The 13,121-nt window shown below is 31.1% G+C and overlaps 1 protein-coding gene across 1 annotated transcript in view; it reads left to right on the forward strand.

Moving 5' to 3' along the window:
- The window catches only part of Zc3h15 (zinc finger CCCH-type containing 15), a 25,207-nt gene extending 20,332 nt beyond the window's left edge, over nt 1-4,875 (forward strand). The window contains exons 7-10 of the mRNA XM_015481131.1: nt 809-955; nt 1,120-1,221; nt 2,058-2,181; nt 4,064-4,875. Of these exons, the coding sequence (XP_015336617.1) occupies nt 809-955; nt 1,120-1,221; nt 2,058-2,181; nt 4,064-4,254 (564 nt within the window). The 3' untranslated portion in view covers nt 4,255-4,875. The remainder of the gene's footprint in view (nt 1-808; nt 956-1,119; nt 1,222-2,057; nt 2,182-4,063) is intronic.
- Nucleotides 4,876-13,121: the final 8,246 nt, after the last annotated feature.

Below are 13,121 nucleotides of genomic sequence, written 5' to 3' on the forward strand. Positions count from 1 at the left end.
AAAAAAAAAAAAAAAAAAAAAAAAATGCGGGGGTGAGGGGATCTACAACTACTCCTGGCTCAGCAAAAAGAACAATTTTAGTCTGTGAGTTAACAGATATGCCTATCAGGAATTACATGAAATTATTGGAAGTTTTAGATTTAGCATTATATATTTTTAAATATATACATTTTGTCTCATCATGGATAATCTTAAGTCATATAAATGCTTAATGTTGAGATTATATACCTTGTTCTTAAGTAAACATATTTGATATATTATAGGATTCAACGTATTATAATGTAGACTTTAGAATCAAGTGTATTTGGGACTGTTTATATCCTAGTTCCACTACTTGTTAGCTATTCATCTTTGATAAATTTTCTTTTAAACACTGCTTATAAGTGGTGATCAATGTGTTAGCATATGTGTGTAAAGCTTTTAACGTTGAATACCAGGCAGATGTTTAGCAAGTATTATTTCTCTGTATATTTATTACCTGATTATTGCCCTTGAGAAGCAAGTGGTATTTTTTTGTTTAGTTTTGTTTCTCAACAGGTGAAATTTGGATATTGCTATGGTGCTTTTTGTTTTTCATAATTAGTTCATGTTAAAACAATTTTTCTTGACAAGTTTTATTTTTGATATCCAGTGTTGAGAAGAAATCTAGCTCAGAGTAGTATGTTTTAAGTATTTGTATATCTGGACACTGATTTTGCTCATTGACATGTAATATAAAAGGGCATTAGTTTATTCCATATTCAGTGTGTTTAGGATATTCATAAGCAAGGAATTAATTCATTAAAAGAAAACTGCTCTGTCTTTGCAGCGTTCTGCCCTAGGTCCAAATGTTACCAAAATCACTCTAGAGTCTTTTCTTGCATGGAAGAAAAGAAAAAGACAAGAAAAGATTGACAAACTCGAACAAGATATGGAAAGAAGGAAAGCTGACTTCAAAGCAGGGAAAGCTCTCGTGGTATGTCCCAAACTCACACAAGTTGATCCTTTACTGTTTCTTCCATTTTATAATTCCTATCATGCAAGATTTTGTCTTTATGTAATAATGGATGTGTCTAAAATCAGTGACCATGAAATATTTGAATTTTCTTCTCAGTTAATAGCATTTGTGTGTCTCAATAGATCAGTGGCCGGGAAGTGTTTGAATTTCGTCCTGAATTGGTCAATGATGACGATGAGGAAGCAGATGATACCCGTTACACTCAGGGAACAGGTGGTGATGAGGTAAGAGGATGCTTTGGCTTCATCTGTTCATGTTAATTGAAAGAAACAATAGAAAGAATAAAGCAGAATGGTTAAGAGCACCAACAATGAAGCCAGCATGCCTTGGTTTAAATGTTTATTCCATTAATAAACTAATAAATTTGTATTATTTTGTAGTTATTTTATGAATTTAGGACAGTATTTTGTATATAGTTATGTGCTATAGTATTAGCTATAAGATATGTTTTAGTCTTCCTTTAAAATAAAAAATAAGGCCTTTGTGTTTAATATTTTATGCTTAAAATCATGGGACAGTGTTACTTCCTAAAATGTAGAGTAGAGAGCCTGTGACAAAGGCAGCCATTGGGTTGTAGAGATTTCAGTGATAGCAAACAACTTACTGTTTATTTTTTATGTAATTTTTATAAAACAGGAGAGAAGACGTAGGGAGATTATTGGAAGAACAGTATACTCTAAAAATGTAATGCCAAAGGAAACTTCAAATTTGACAATGCTACTCTTTTCCCAGAGAAGTTTGGAAAAAGAAATGAATTTAAATAACAGTTGATCGTTTGTTTTCATTTGACATTAGTGTTAATTTTATTTCATTAAGATAAATCTTAGAAGTAATAATAATTTGTGGAAATTATTTATTATAATTTATTATAATTATTGGTACTTAATAATTGTATAAGTTAACAGGTATAATTGTGACATTTTCATACATGTATATAACATGCTTTGATTTTCTCCTCTCTCCCTCCCCACCCATGTACCTTCCCCTTCCCTAGTAGGACCCCTTCTGTATGAAAATTATTCTTATTTGTATCAACTTTCTTTTCTATGTGTTGTTAAAGGTTGATGATTCTGTGAGCGTAAATGACATAGATTTAAGCCTGTACGTCCCAAGAGATGTAGATGAGACAGGTATTACTGTAGCCAGTCTTGAAAGATTCAGCACATATGCTTCAGACAAAGATGGTAAGTATGCTACCTATTACAGAATACTAAGAACTAGAAAGCTACCTAAAGAGAATTAGACCAGACTTGGAAAAATTAGATATGGATAGGTATCAGACTGGTAACTTAAATATGGGTTTGGCCATATATAAAACTATCAGTGAATAGGAGAATCTGTAGAAATTAGTGGTTGGGGGATATTGATTCCATTAACTGAAACTAGAAGGGGACCAAAAGCAAAGCTGGAGATACAGGTAATAGGTTCAGTGTGGAATCTCATGAATTTGACTTTTTGTTATCACAAATGACATTGTCTAGGGTATTCTGTGACCATTTGCAGAAGAAAACAGTTTGAAAGCCATCTGTATGGGTGTCTGAGTGAATGAGCTCATCTAGGCATAGCACATAGAATGATAACATTCCAAAACACACTGCAAACAGCGTTATTTTAGGATAGACAAAAGAGGAAATACTTTAAAAAGATACTGAGGAGCTCAGAGAAAAATCACAAAATAAGAGTTTCAGAAAAATCAAAGAGGATTAGATTTATAAATAAGTTATTAGTTATGGTTAGTAAAGGAGTTATAGGAATAAGTTGCCAATTTTTAACAGCATGTACCACTCACTTTTGACTTTAAGAAGGAGGTCCTAGGAAGGGCTTTTTAGGATATAGGAAGCCTAAATGAGAAAAGAGATCTGATAGGGGAAGAGAAATTGTTAAATTAAAGGAGCTTAGTTAAAGAAGTAAGGCCTATAAAGATAAATAATGATTGAGAATGGAGGAAAAGCTGTCTGCGGTGTAATTGGAAAGAAAGATTGTTATGATTTTTGTCTAATTGTGCCTTGAGTAAGGGGTTTGTAGAGAGGAGTAAAGTTTGACATGTTTCATATTAATGAAGCAGAAGCCAAGATAGAAAGGCTAAACCTTTTTTTTTTTTTAAATAATAAAAGCACATAGTTTATACTTGAAAAACTAATCTGTCCTCTGGAGATCTAAGAATGCTGTCACTATTGTCTTTCCAATATAAAGACTGATTTGCTCCTTTTAAAAATGGAACTTGGGTAATATTAGGTACAAGCAGGAGTAATATTTCAGAGTTTATAATCCCCAAGACTATCATCAAAAGTGTTTGAAATAGCTAAAATTTAAATTAGGCTATTAAAAATTGTCTTTGTGTAAATGTCTTTGAACAAGAGAGACAGCATTTTTGTTTTCTCATTTACTATAAGGAAAAATAGTTACTTAGTTCTAAGATCTTTTTTATGGTGCTAGGGATTGAACCCAGGATCCTATATATGCAAGACAAGTGCTCTGCCACTGAGCTGCATCCCCATCCTACTAGGCTGTTTTATAACAGTTTGTTACATGATGAAATTTTTCTAGTTTCACACAGCATTACAATTAGTGTGATTTAACTACTATTTACAAAATTACAAGCTAGATAGCTGTTTATGTGCATTTTTTGATTCCATACAATTTATTCAAATACATTATGTATAAGTTGACTGTTTTAAAACCTAATTACCTGGTCATGTAGGGAATACAGAGTTGTAGAAGATTCATCTTGCCTTTAAGTATGTAAATCATTAAGGTTTCAGTTTCCTTCAGTAAACACAGTGTTTTACAGTAGATATAAATAATCATTACAAATAAGCTTAGAAAAAGAAAAATCAGTTCTAGCTACAGTAATCCCCAGGAACAGCTTTCATGGGGCAGAGTGGGGTGGTACAGATAAAGGAAGGAGAAGTATTAGTCTGCTGCAGTAATCCCCAGGAACAGCTTTCATGGGGCAGAGTGGGGTGTTACAGATAAAGGAAGGAGAAGTATTAGTCTAAGCTGTCAACTGCTAGTGGAGCATAGTGTTATTTCTATGCCACATTGATTTCAATTTTTTATTTTTAGAAAACAAATTAAGTGAAGCTTCTGGAGGTAGAGCTGAAAATGGTGAAAGAAGTGATTTGGAAGAAGACAACGAAGGGGAGGGACAGGAAAATGGAGCCATCGATGCTGTTCCTGTTGATGAAAATCTTTTTACTGGCGAAGATTTGGATGAACTAGAAGAAGAATTAAACACACTTGATTTAGAAGAATGACACCAAACAAGTCAATGAAAATATTTAAGTCAGCTCAGCATGAGTTGAAATTGACTACATTAATTTTTTCCACCTAGAATCAACAGGATGTTTATTTCCCATGCTGATTCTGGAGGGCTTACTCTCCTCCAAAAAAGGAATAATCTCCCTACGTCTTCTCTTCTGACTTTGACTACATCTCATAGTAAGTTCAGAGTAGTTCATGATAAATTGAAAATATAATGGTCATTACAGAAAATGATTGATTGTCGTAACTGTCCACTCAAGTAGGAAATGTAACTGCTTTTCCAGCTTTTGGTTTTCATTGGGCATGTATTATTACCAGGAACAACATAAATTTTAAATACCCCTTATTTGATGCAGTTATTTTAATGAGTGGTTTCCTTTCCTTTGAATTTATGTTTTAAAGACTGCCTAAAACATGAGCACTGTACTTCATAAAGGATACTGCATATGCAGATTCAGTATTGTATCTTTGAACAACTGGATGGACATTTAAAATGGAACTTCTTTAACCTGACAGGATCAGCTACAATGCCCTGTGTTAAACTGTTTAAGTTTTCCCTCTTCTTTTTTGCCAATAAAGTTGTAAATAAAGACCATCATACATTAAAATCCAAATATGGTCCCTTTTTTCTTTCTAATTTTTTATTTGAAAATTTTCTTAACATTTCTAGCTTGAGAATTTAACTGAGTATCTGTTATAGTATCACATAAGGCACAGACACTTGATTTTTTTTTTTCTTTTTAAACTTCAGTAGAAGCATGTATAGTATTGATGGTATTAACAATGAGTTTAGCAACTAATTCTTAGCTTCCAGAAGAGCCTGTAGGTGATATTATATGAAAAATAATTTCTGAATTGATAGCTCATTAGCCTAAGTAAATATCACTTTCAAAGACTACATCAGAATTGTTGAGGTCCGTGGTGTTAAAATAGTGCATACTCAAGTTTGATTGGTCCATTTGCAAGAATCTAAACAAATTCACCAGAAATCTTTGGGTTGAGTTTCTTTGTCATTGAGATTCCCTGAAAAATTAGGGTGATAACACATTTAAAATGGACATCATTTGTTAATGACATATTTAATACTAGATAACTTACCATTATTATATTATATATTTTTCCATATTACACTGCTACTTTTGTTATTTACAAATATAAATGGATTTTGAAGCAACTAAGATAATCTTACTGAAGTGTCAGATGACCTGGGCCTTATTCTCATTTTTAAATCTCAGGATTAGTTTTTTTCATTTGCATTGGAAAGCTAAGACTGAATGATCTCTAAAGCGCTTGTGAATTGTAAAACCTAAGAAAACATGATTATAAAATTTGTCACATGATAATATCAAAGTTGATAAAGAAATTTACTTTGTAGCTATTGAATATTAGCACTATAATTTACATTTTTCAAATAGGAGAAATCATGAGCCAAGTTTATTTCCTGTCTGTCTTTTTAAAACTCTACCCCCATGCTATCAATTCTTGTTTTCAATTTTTGAAACAATCTTAAATTTTTTTCTAAGAATTTATCTAATAACTGAAAGTTAAAATTCAGTTACTTTCAACCCTAATTTTTTATTTTTGTTTTACATGTAAGATAGACCCATTTAAACAAACAAAAGACTGGAGGGTTTGAATGTTTGATTTAAAGCATCACTAAAACATTATAGCAAATAAGTCATTTTGAAGTGAGTTAAAGGAGAAATTGTTTCAGTATGAAAGTCATTATTGATTCCTACAAGTTTGTAATTCTTGGATGAACTTCTTCTATATTACCCCAAGTTTTCTTCCATTATAAAGATATATGTAGAAAAGAAAATATAAAAGCACATAATCTTAGAAGAGCAAAATGCAAAATTAAATCTGCTTCTAAAGTTCTAGTATATTTCAGAGATCAATGGAAATTTGTATAGTTCACAGTATAGTTACTCTATTTATACAATTAATCTGAGATTGTCCTTTTTCAAACCCAATTTCTACATAACCTTAATTTTTGAAGTTTTTCTTCCAAATTTCTCTTTATATTTAATTCCCACTATTAACATGTTTCTGTAATATAATTGTCAATTAATGGAACTTTAGCTTCATTTTAAAAGGACTGTGGTTTAGAAAATCAGAAACTTAATGATAAAGCTTTCCACAGGGGAGAAAATATATGACTTTGCGTTATTTTCTTATATTCTGTGATACGAGATCATTTTCCCAGACATAAAGAGCTTTTCATTTTATCCTTAACCTCTAGAAGATTCCATGAGCCTCCACTCTTTTTATCTTATACTCAACAAATATTACAGCCTATAATGATCCTATGTTTGCCAGAATCTTTCTAAATCAAAGTAGGTATGTTTAAATTTTACCTTGTCTTTGCACAGATGGCTAGTTGGAAACTGTAAGCCCCACCATACATGGACAATTGCATGTTTTGCAATTGTACAATGTATTTTTAATAGTTGAATCAATCAGCTTTAACAGCTAAGTGATTTAGAATGTAATAGTAAAATGTGTAGGATCAGAGGTTTAGATGTAGCAGATGATTAAGAAAGCTTTGTATCCAATCCCAAATTTTAACACAAAAGGAATTTATACCAGAAGTTCATACAGATAACTAATAGTATTATGTGATAAGTTCTGTTCCTATTCAGGGTAAAGAACATTCAGGATCAGAGACTACAAATCTTCACTCTATTTATTAAGTATAGAACTGATTCTAATATAAATACTGTTATGTTACTGCTTCCAGATACTTAGCACCCTGTTCATTTACTCAAAAACATGTTCAGTGAAGATCAATACAAAATAAGAGGAGGGACTACCAGAATCTTTTGAGATTTTTATCCTTTCTTAAGCATATATTTCACTGATGGATAGCTGTGTTTTCTGAATAAAGACAACAACTTGTTTCTCAGTTTCCAAAATTATGAAACACCAAACTTTATAAATAGAGTTTGGCCACACTGGTTCATCCTGCAAAGTTTTAGAAACAAATCTGAGTGAAATATTAGCACAAAATGCATTTTTATATTCTCCTTTTTTAGAATGATGTTGTCCTTTTACTGTTAATTGCTTTTTGTTAATCGGAAAAGAAAAATTAATGCCTTTTTATTAGTTCAGTTGATAGGTGTCTCCTTTTTTACACAGAAAAGATGTTTGGGAGCCCTATAGATAGTGTGAACTATCGTACATAATTTTAATACATAGTCTCTGTCTGATTTAAGTATACAATTTAGAAGAGGAAATCACAACTATGCAAAGCAGAAGTAGTGCTTAGCCACTAGTTGGAATGAGTCCCTTTTCAGTCAGATGACAAGCAAACTTTTCATGCTTTTTGCATTCACATTTTGATTATGTTTTTTTAAGATGCCCTTTGTGAAAATACTGTGATAGTTTTCAAACAAAGAATTTTATTTTGTGCTTGGTCCCTAGAGACATATTTCTGCAGCAGCTAATCTGGTTTTTAAACAGATATATATAAAATTTAACCAGTCCTATGGGACTTAAGGACTAGGACTTAGTTTCCTTAGCCCCATCTAGTTGCTATTTGCTATAATTGAAAAAACAATGAATACTTTTTCTTGCCAGTTAACCTCTAGGGTATACTAATATTTTTCAAGGGACCATACATAATTTTCCTTCCAAATATGCAGCAGTGTTTCATTTCACCTGTGAATTCCTTAAACGATATTTAATATTTGTTTTAGGAAACTATTTTAATGACAGGTAACTCAGTATAACTTTTATAACTTTTATTATTGTATATTTAAATAATTTTATGTATTACCATATTTAATTGGCGGTTATTTTGAGTATCATAACTTTATAGCATATATAGAAATGTATCAAAAAATGTATAAATTGAAACTAGCTAAATAACTGAAAACTCAAGTTACATGTATGTATAATAATTAGTAATTATGTGACTTGTTTCATAATTATGTTGTATATATTATATCTATTTTGTTTGAAGTAGAAAAGTTTAGTGTGTAAGAAGTATAATCCATTATATCAGGAATGTTTATCCTTGAATTTTTACACAGTGCTGAATAGGTAGTGAAAGTAAAAACCTTAGTAACTAAATCACTTTTTGATAGTTGATTTTTGGAGATACGTTGTGTATCAGTTGTATACAAGCTTAATTAGCCTCATTAGTGGTTCACTCTATAAAGTATACTTAATATACTATGATATACTAAGAATGATTAGATTATATTCCTACATCTCTTGCACTGATTACCCACCGTAGACGGAAAATAAAAATTAATTTATTTATTTTTTTTTAATTTAATGGATACATAGTAGTAGTGTGTATTTATAGTTAACTGTTTTTTGCACTCCGGATCTATTTTCTGACACCTGCAGGGAAGTTTTCACTGATAGCTTCAGCCTGTTTTTCTTGACAGAAATGTAGAACTTAAAAAGAACTAGGGGCTGGGTTGTGTCTCAGTGGTAGAGTGGTAGAGCTGGGCCCTGGGTATTTTTCCCAAAGCAGTTTTCTGATTGGAGGGGTGAAACCTGAGTTATCTAAAATGTTCCCTTTAGAAATCCTGAGATGTTAAACACCAGAAATTCTGACCCCTACCTACCCCTTTTCTCTCCTGGGAAACTTTTGGCAGCAAAGACTTCTTTTTAATTATTTCACTTTATTTTTATATTTAATTAATTCAACATTGGAGTAACAACTAAGGAAGTTTGCTAGCTAATGGGCTTATCATAAAGGTTTCTCATGATTGGCATGCATAAAAAGCCAAAACTGGATGAAAGGCAAAAAGTTGATTCCCTTTATTAAAAATAGATAGCAAAATCATTATTAGCAGTGCCAGAAATATTAGCACAGCTGAGTAATCCATAAGACAAAAAAAAGTGAGCTAGCACCTCATGTTTAAAAGACCAGTAAAGCACTCACAGGGGTGGTAGGTAGTTCTGTAACATGCTAATAATAATATACCTCTGTGTATACAGCATACTACTGTATAAAAATAATGCTGTATAAAAGTATGGGAATATAAGGACAAGTAAAAATGGATTTAGATTAATTTTCTTAATCATTTACACGAAATCAAAAATTTATCTGGGCAAGAACATAAATGTACTTTTCACTTTTACCTGTGAGTTTATGAACATATAAAAGGAAGAGAGGAAGAATTTTTTTTCCCCTAGCACTGAGGATCAAACCTTGGGCCTCATACCTGTTAAGCAAGTACTCTACCATTGAGCTACACTTTTGACCCCAGAAATTTTTTTAAATGAGTTCTAAAACTGGATATCATAAAATCTTAACTTGATTAATATTGAATAATCGTGCTGAACCCATATAATAATTATTTTAAAATATAACATTTTTAGAAAGAAAATACAGTTCTCTTTCACGTAAAACACATAGCTCTTTCAAATTTGGAGAATGTCATTCACCAGAAGACATTGAGAATTGGATAATTAATTTCAATCATAGTCCCTACAATAAAATTCTCAAAAGAACCAATGAGTCCTATTGAGATGTCTTTGCTGTCTCGTCCTCCAGTTTGGTTACATAAACAATTTTTCAAAGAAATATAAAATGAAATAAGGTAAACTTTTGTGGAAGAGAAGATACCAGATAGTATACATCTATTGCTGTTTTTTTGTTGTTGTTGTTGTTGTTGTTGTTTTAGATTATTGAGTTTGAGTTTGCAAAGGAATGAATTTCAGGGTAATAAGACAGTCATACCAAAGTACTTTGTAATTTTAATAAGCACCTAAGTTTTTCATGGAAACTTGGAAGTGCTATAAAAAAGTGAAATTTTGTTTTGGTGGTGCTTGGGTATTAAACCCGAGAATTTATGCATGCCAAGTAGGCATTGCTACCACTGACCTACATCCCCAGCCCAAAAATGATATATTGAATATGTTTTTCTACTATGTTCAGAGAAGCATATCTATCTTTTTTAATCATTGTTTTTAAATGTTTACTGAATATTTAAATGTTCAAAGGATAGTTTTTAGAGTATTCCTTGAAATTTCAATTAAAAGAATCCAGTTATTTTAATGGGATATAGATAATGGTGAACATTTTACCACCACCACATTCTTCACCAAAATAAAGTACCTTCGCAAACAGGAAAAAACAAAATGGAAATTTGGATTTTTTTGAACAGATTTAGCCTATTAGAATTTTTTTAAAACCTTTATTTTATTTATTTACTTTTATGTGGTGCTGAGGATCGAACCCAGGGCTTCACATGTGCTAGGCGAGTGTTCTATGTCTGAGCCACAACTCCAGCCCCTAGCCTGTTAGAATTTGAAAATGAATAATATTTTGTAGCCAGACAGCTTTATTAAGTCTTATCTGCCTTTACATACTTTTATTAGAAATAACATGTTTTTAAATTTAACAGGAACATTATATGTTGTTTAGACCTCAACCAAATTACTTGGAAGTCAAATAAAAAGAAGTATAGGGATTTTTATTATTATTATTATTTTTAGGTTTTAATAAGATTGTTAAATTCATAATGTATCACTGTTCATTCTTCCTGAATAGAATTTCATGGTACAGTTTTCAAAAGACTATTCATATTTTTCATCTTTCTTTGCTTTGATAGTTGAAGATTTAGAAGACCAAATGCAAAATTGACTGTCAGAACTTGTCCAGAGGCGAATAATAAAAGCACAGGAAAAAAAACTAAAGTGAGCCAGTAGTATTTCAGGTGTTGACAGTAAACTTAGACTGCTAACAGGTTTATTCTTGTACATTGCTATTAACAGGTTTATTCTTGAACTTATGTTGTTACATCTGATTTAGTTGGATTCGTAAATTAATACTGCTTGTAGAAATGAGAATGAGCCTTTCTATGAAAATTAAAATAATATTTTGCAATTTGTCATGTAATAGCTTTGACATGGAGAATTGGGCCACAGTTTTAAATGAAACAAATTTTTCAAATTGTGAGCTAGAATGGTGAGTTCTTAACATCTGAAGTGTAAAATAATCTATGTTTCATTGGGGTAAATTGGATATCTGATTGATTCCTCTGATAAAAGTAAGTAGGTTTTTATAGATCTTTACTAAACTTTGAACATTTTTATTAAGATGTAATTGATGCAAGAAGCATATTTTATGTTTGACAAAAGTATTTACCTGTGAAACTATAATCACAATCAATATAATTACATATTCATCCCCCACAAAAGATTCCTCATTCCCGTTTTTAATCCTTTCCTTCCTGCAAAATTGACTGTCAGAACTTGTCCAGAGGCAAATAATAATGCCCCATCCCTAGGCAAGTACTGATTATCCTAGATTAGTTTATATTTTTTACAATTTTATATAAATGGAATAATAATGTTTTTATTTTTTTAATTTCCATCAGCATAACTATTTGAAGATTTATTTATGTTATTGCAAATATTAGTAGTACATTCCTGTAAATTAGTACTATTTTTGCCTGGCTATAATAATTAGTTTATCCACTCATCTGTTGATGAAGTGGGGTTGTTTCCAACTTTTGGCTCTTACAAATAAAGTTACATGAACATTCACATACAAGTCTTTGTATGAACATATGGTTTCATTTCTTTTGGGTAAATAGTAAGAGTGTAGTGTCTGGTTCATATGTTTTAAATTTTTAAGAGATTCCACAATGTTTTCCAAAGTAGTTATGCGGTATTATATTCCCTGCATCAGTTAATAAAAATTCCATTTGCTCCACGTCCTCTGTAACACTTGATGTGGTCAATTTTAATTAGGTGTGTAATATATTTGGTGTTAGAGTTTGTATGTAGTCCAGTATATGAATCAAAGTTCACTTTTTTTAATGTGGTAAACAATCTTAGTGATTTAGCACCATTTGTTAAAAGGACTGTCCTCCACTGAATTCTTTTTGCACCTTTGCAAAGTCATCTGATCATCAATCAACAGTTCAGTTTTTTAAATTTAACTCATATGTTTGTCTTTATACTAATACCATACTATCTTGATGACTATAATTTTCTGTAAATGAACTATTGTAATTAGGTTAGAATCCTCCTAACTATATTAATCTTTTTCAGGGTTGCCTTGGCTATTTTAGATTCCTTGTATTTCCATTGTATTTTAGAATCAACTTGTTGGTTTCTACAAAAACAGGAAGTTTGATTAGACTTGTATTAAATCTGCAAATTAGATTTACAGAGAATTAACATCTCAACATTGTCTTTTGACCAATAAATAAATATATGTTTATATATACACACACGTGTGTGTGTGTGTGTGTGTGTTTAGGTATGTTTAAATATTTATCAACAATGTTTGGTAGTTTTCAGTACAACTTGGACGTCTTGTGCCTGATTTATTCTTAATTTTTATTTTTTGATGGTATTATAAATATTTTCATTTCAATTTATAGTTACTCATTGATTTTTAATGTATTTTTTAATTGTAGATGGGTGCAATACCTTTATTTTATTTATTTATTTTTATGTGGGGCTGAGGATTGAACCATTGCCTCACATGTACTAGGCAAGCATTCTGCCACAGAACCACAACCCCAGCTCTAGAAACAATAGATTTTTGCATTTTGATTATATCCTGCTACTTTGCTAAGCCCACTTATTAGTTCTTGTAACTATTTTTAATAGATTTCACATCTCCATAGTCAATCATATAATTTGTAAATAAAAATGATTTTCTTTCCAATCTGGATACATTTTATTTCTTTTCATAAGTCAGCAACCTGTTATTGGGAATAAAATTTTAAATATATCCATACACATTTGTTTATGAACTTTCTTTTCCATGCCTGCTTTCTTGCTACAGTGGCATTAGTTGCCACAGAAACTGAAAGAATTTACACAGTCCAACTTAGTATTTATTTGTCCCTTCACAAAAAAACAGGTAGTCAAATTGTCT

This window comes from Marmota marmota, unplaced genomic scaffold, assembly GCF_001458135.2.
Source record: "Marmota marmota marmota unplaced genomic scaffold, marMar, whole genome shotgun sequence".
Lineage (NCBI taxonomy): Eukaryota > Metazoa > Chordata > Mammalia > Rodentia > Sciuridae > Marmota > Marmota marmota.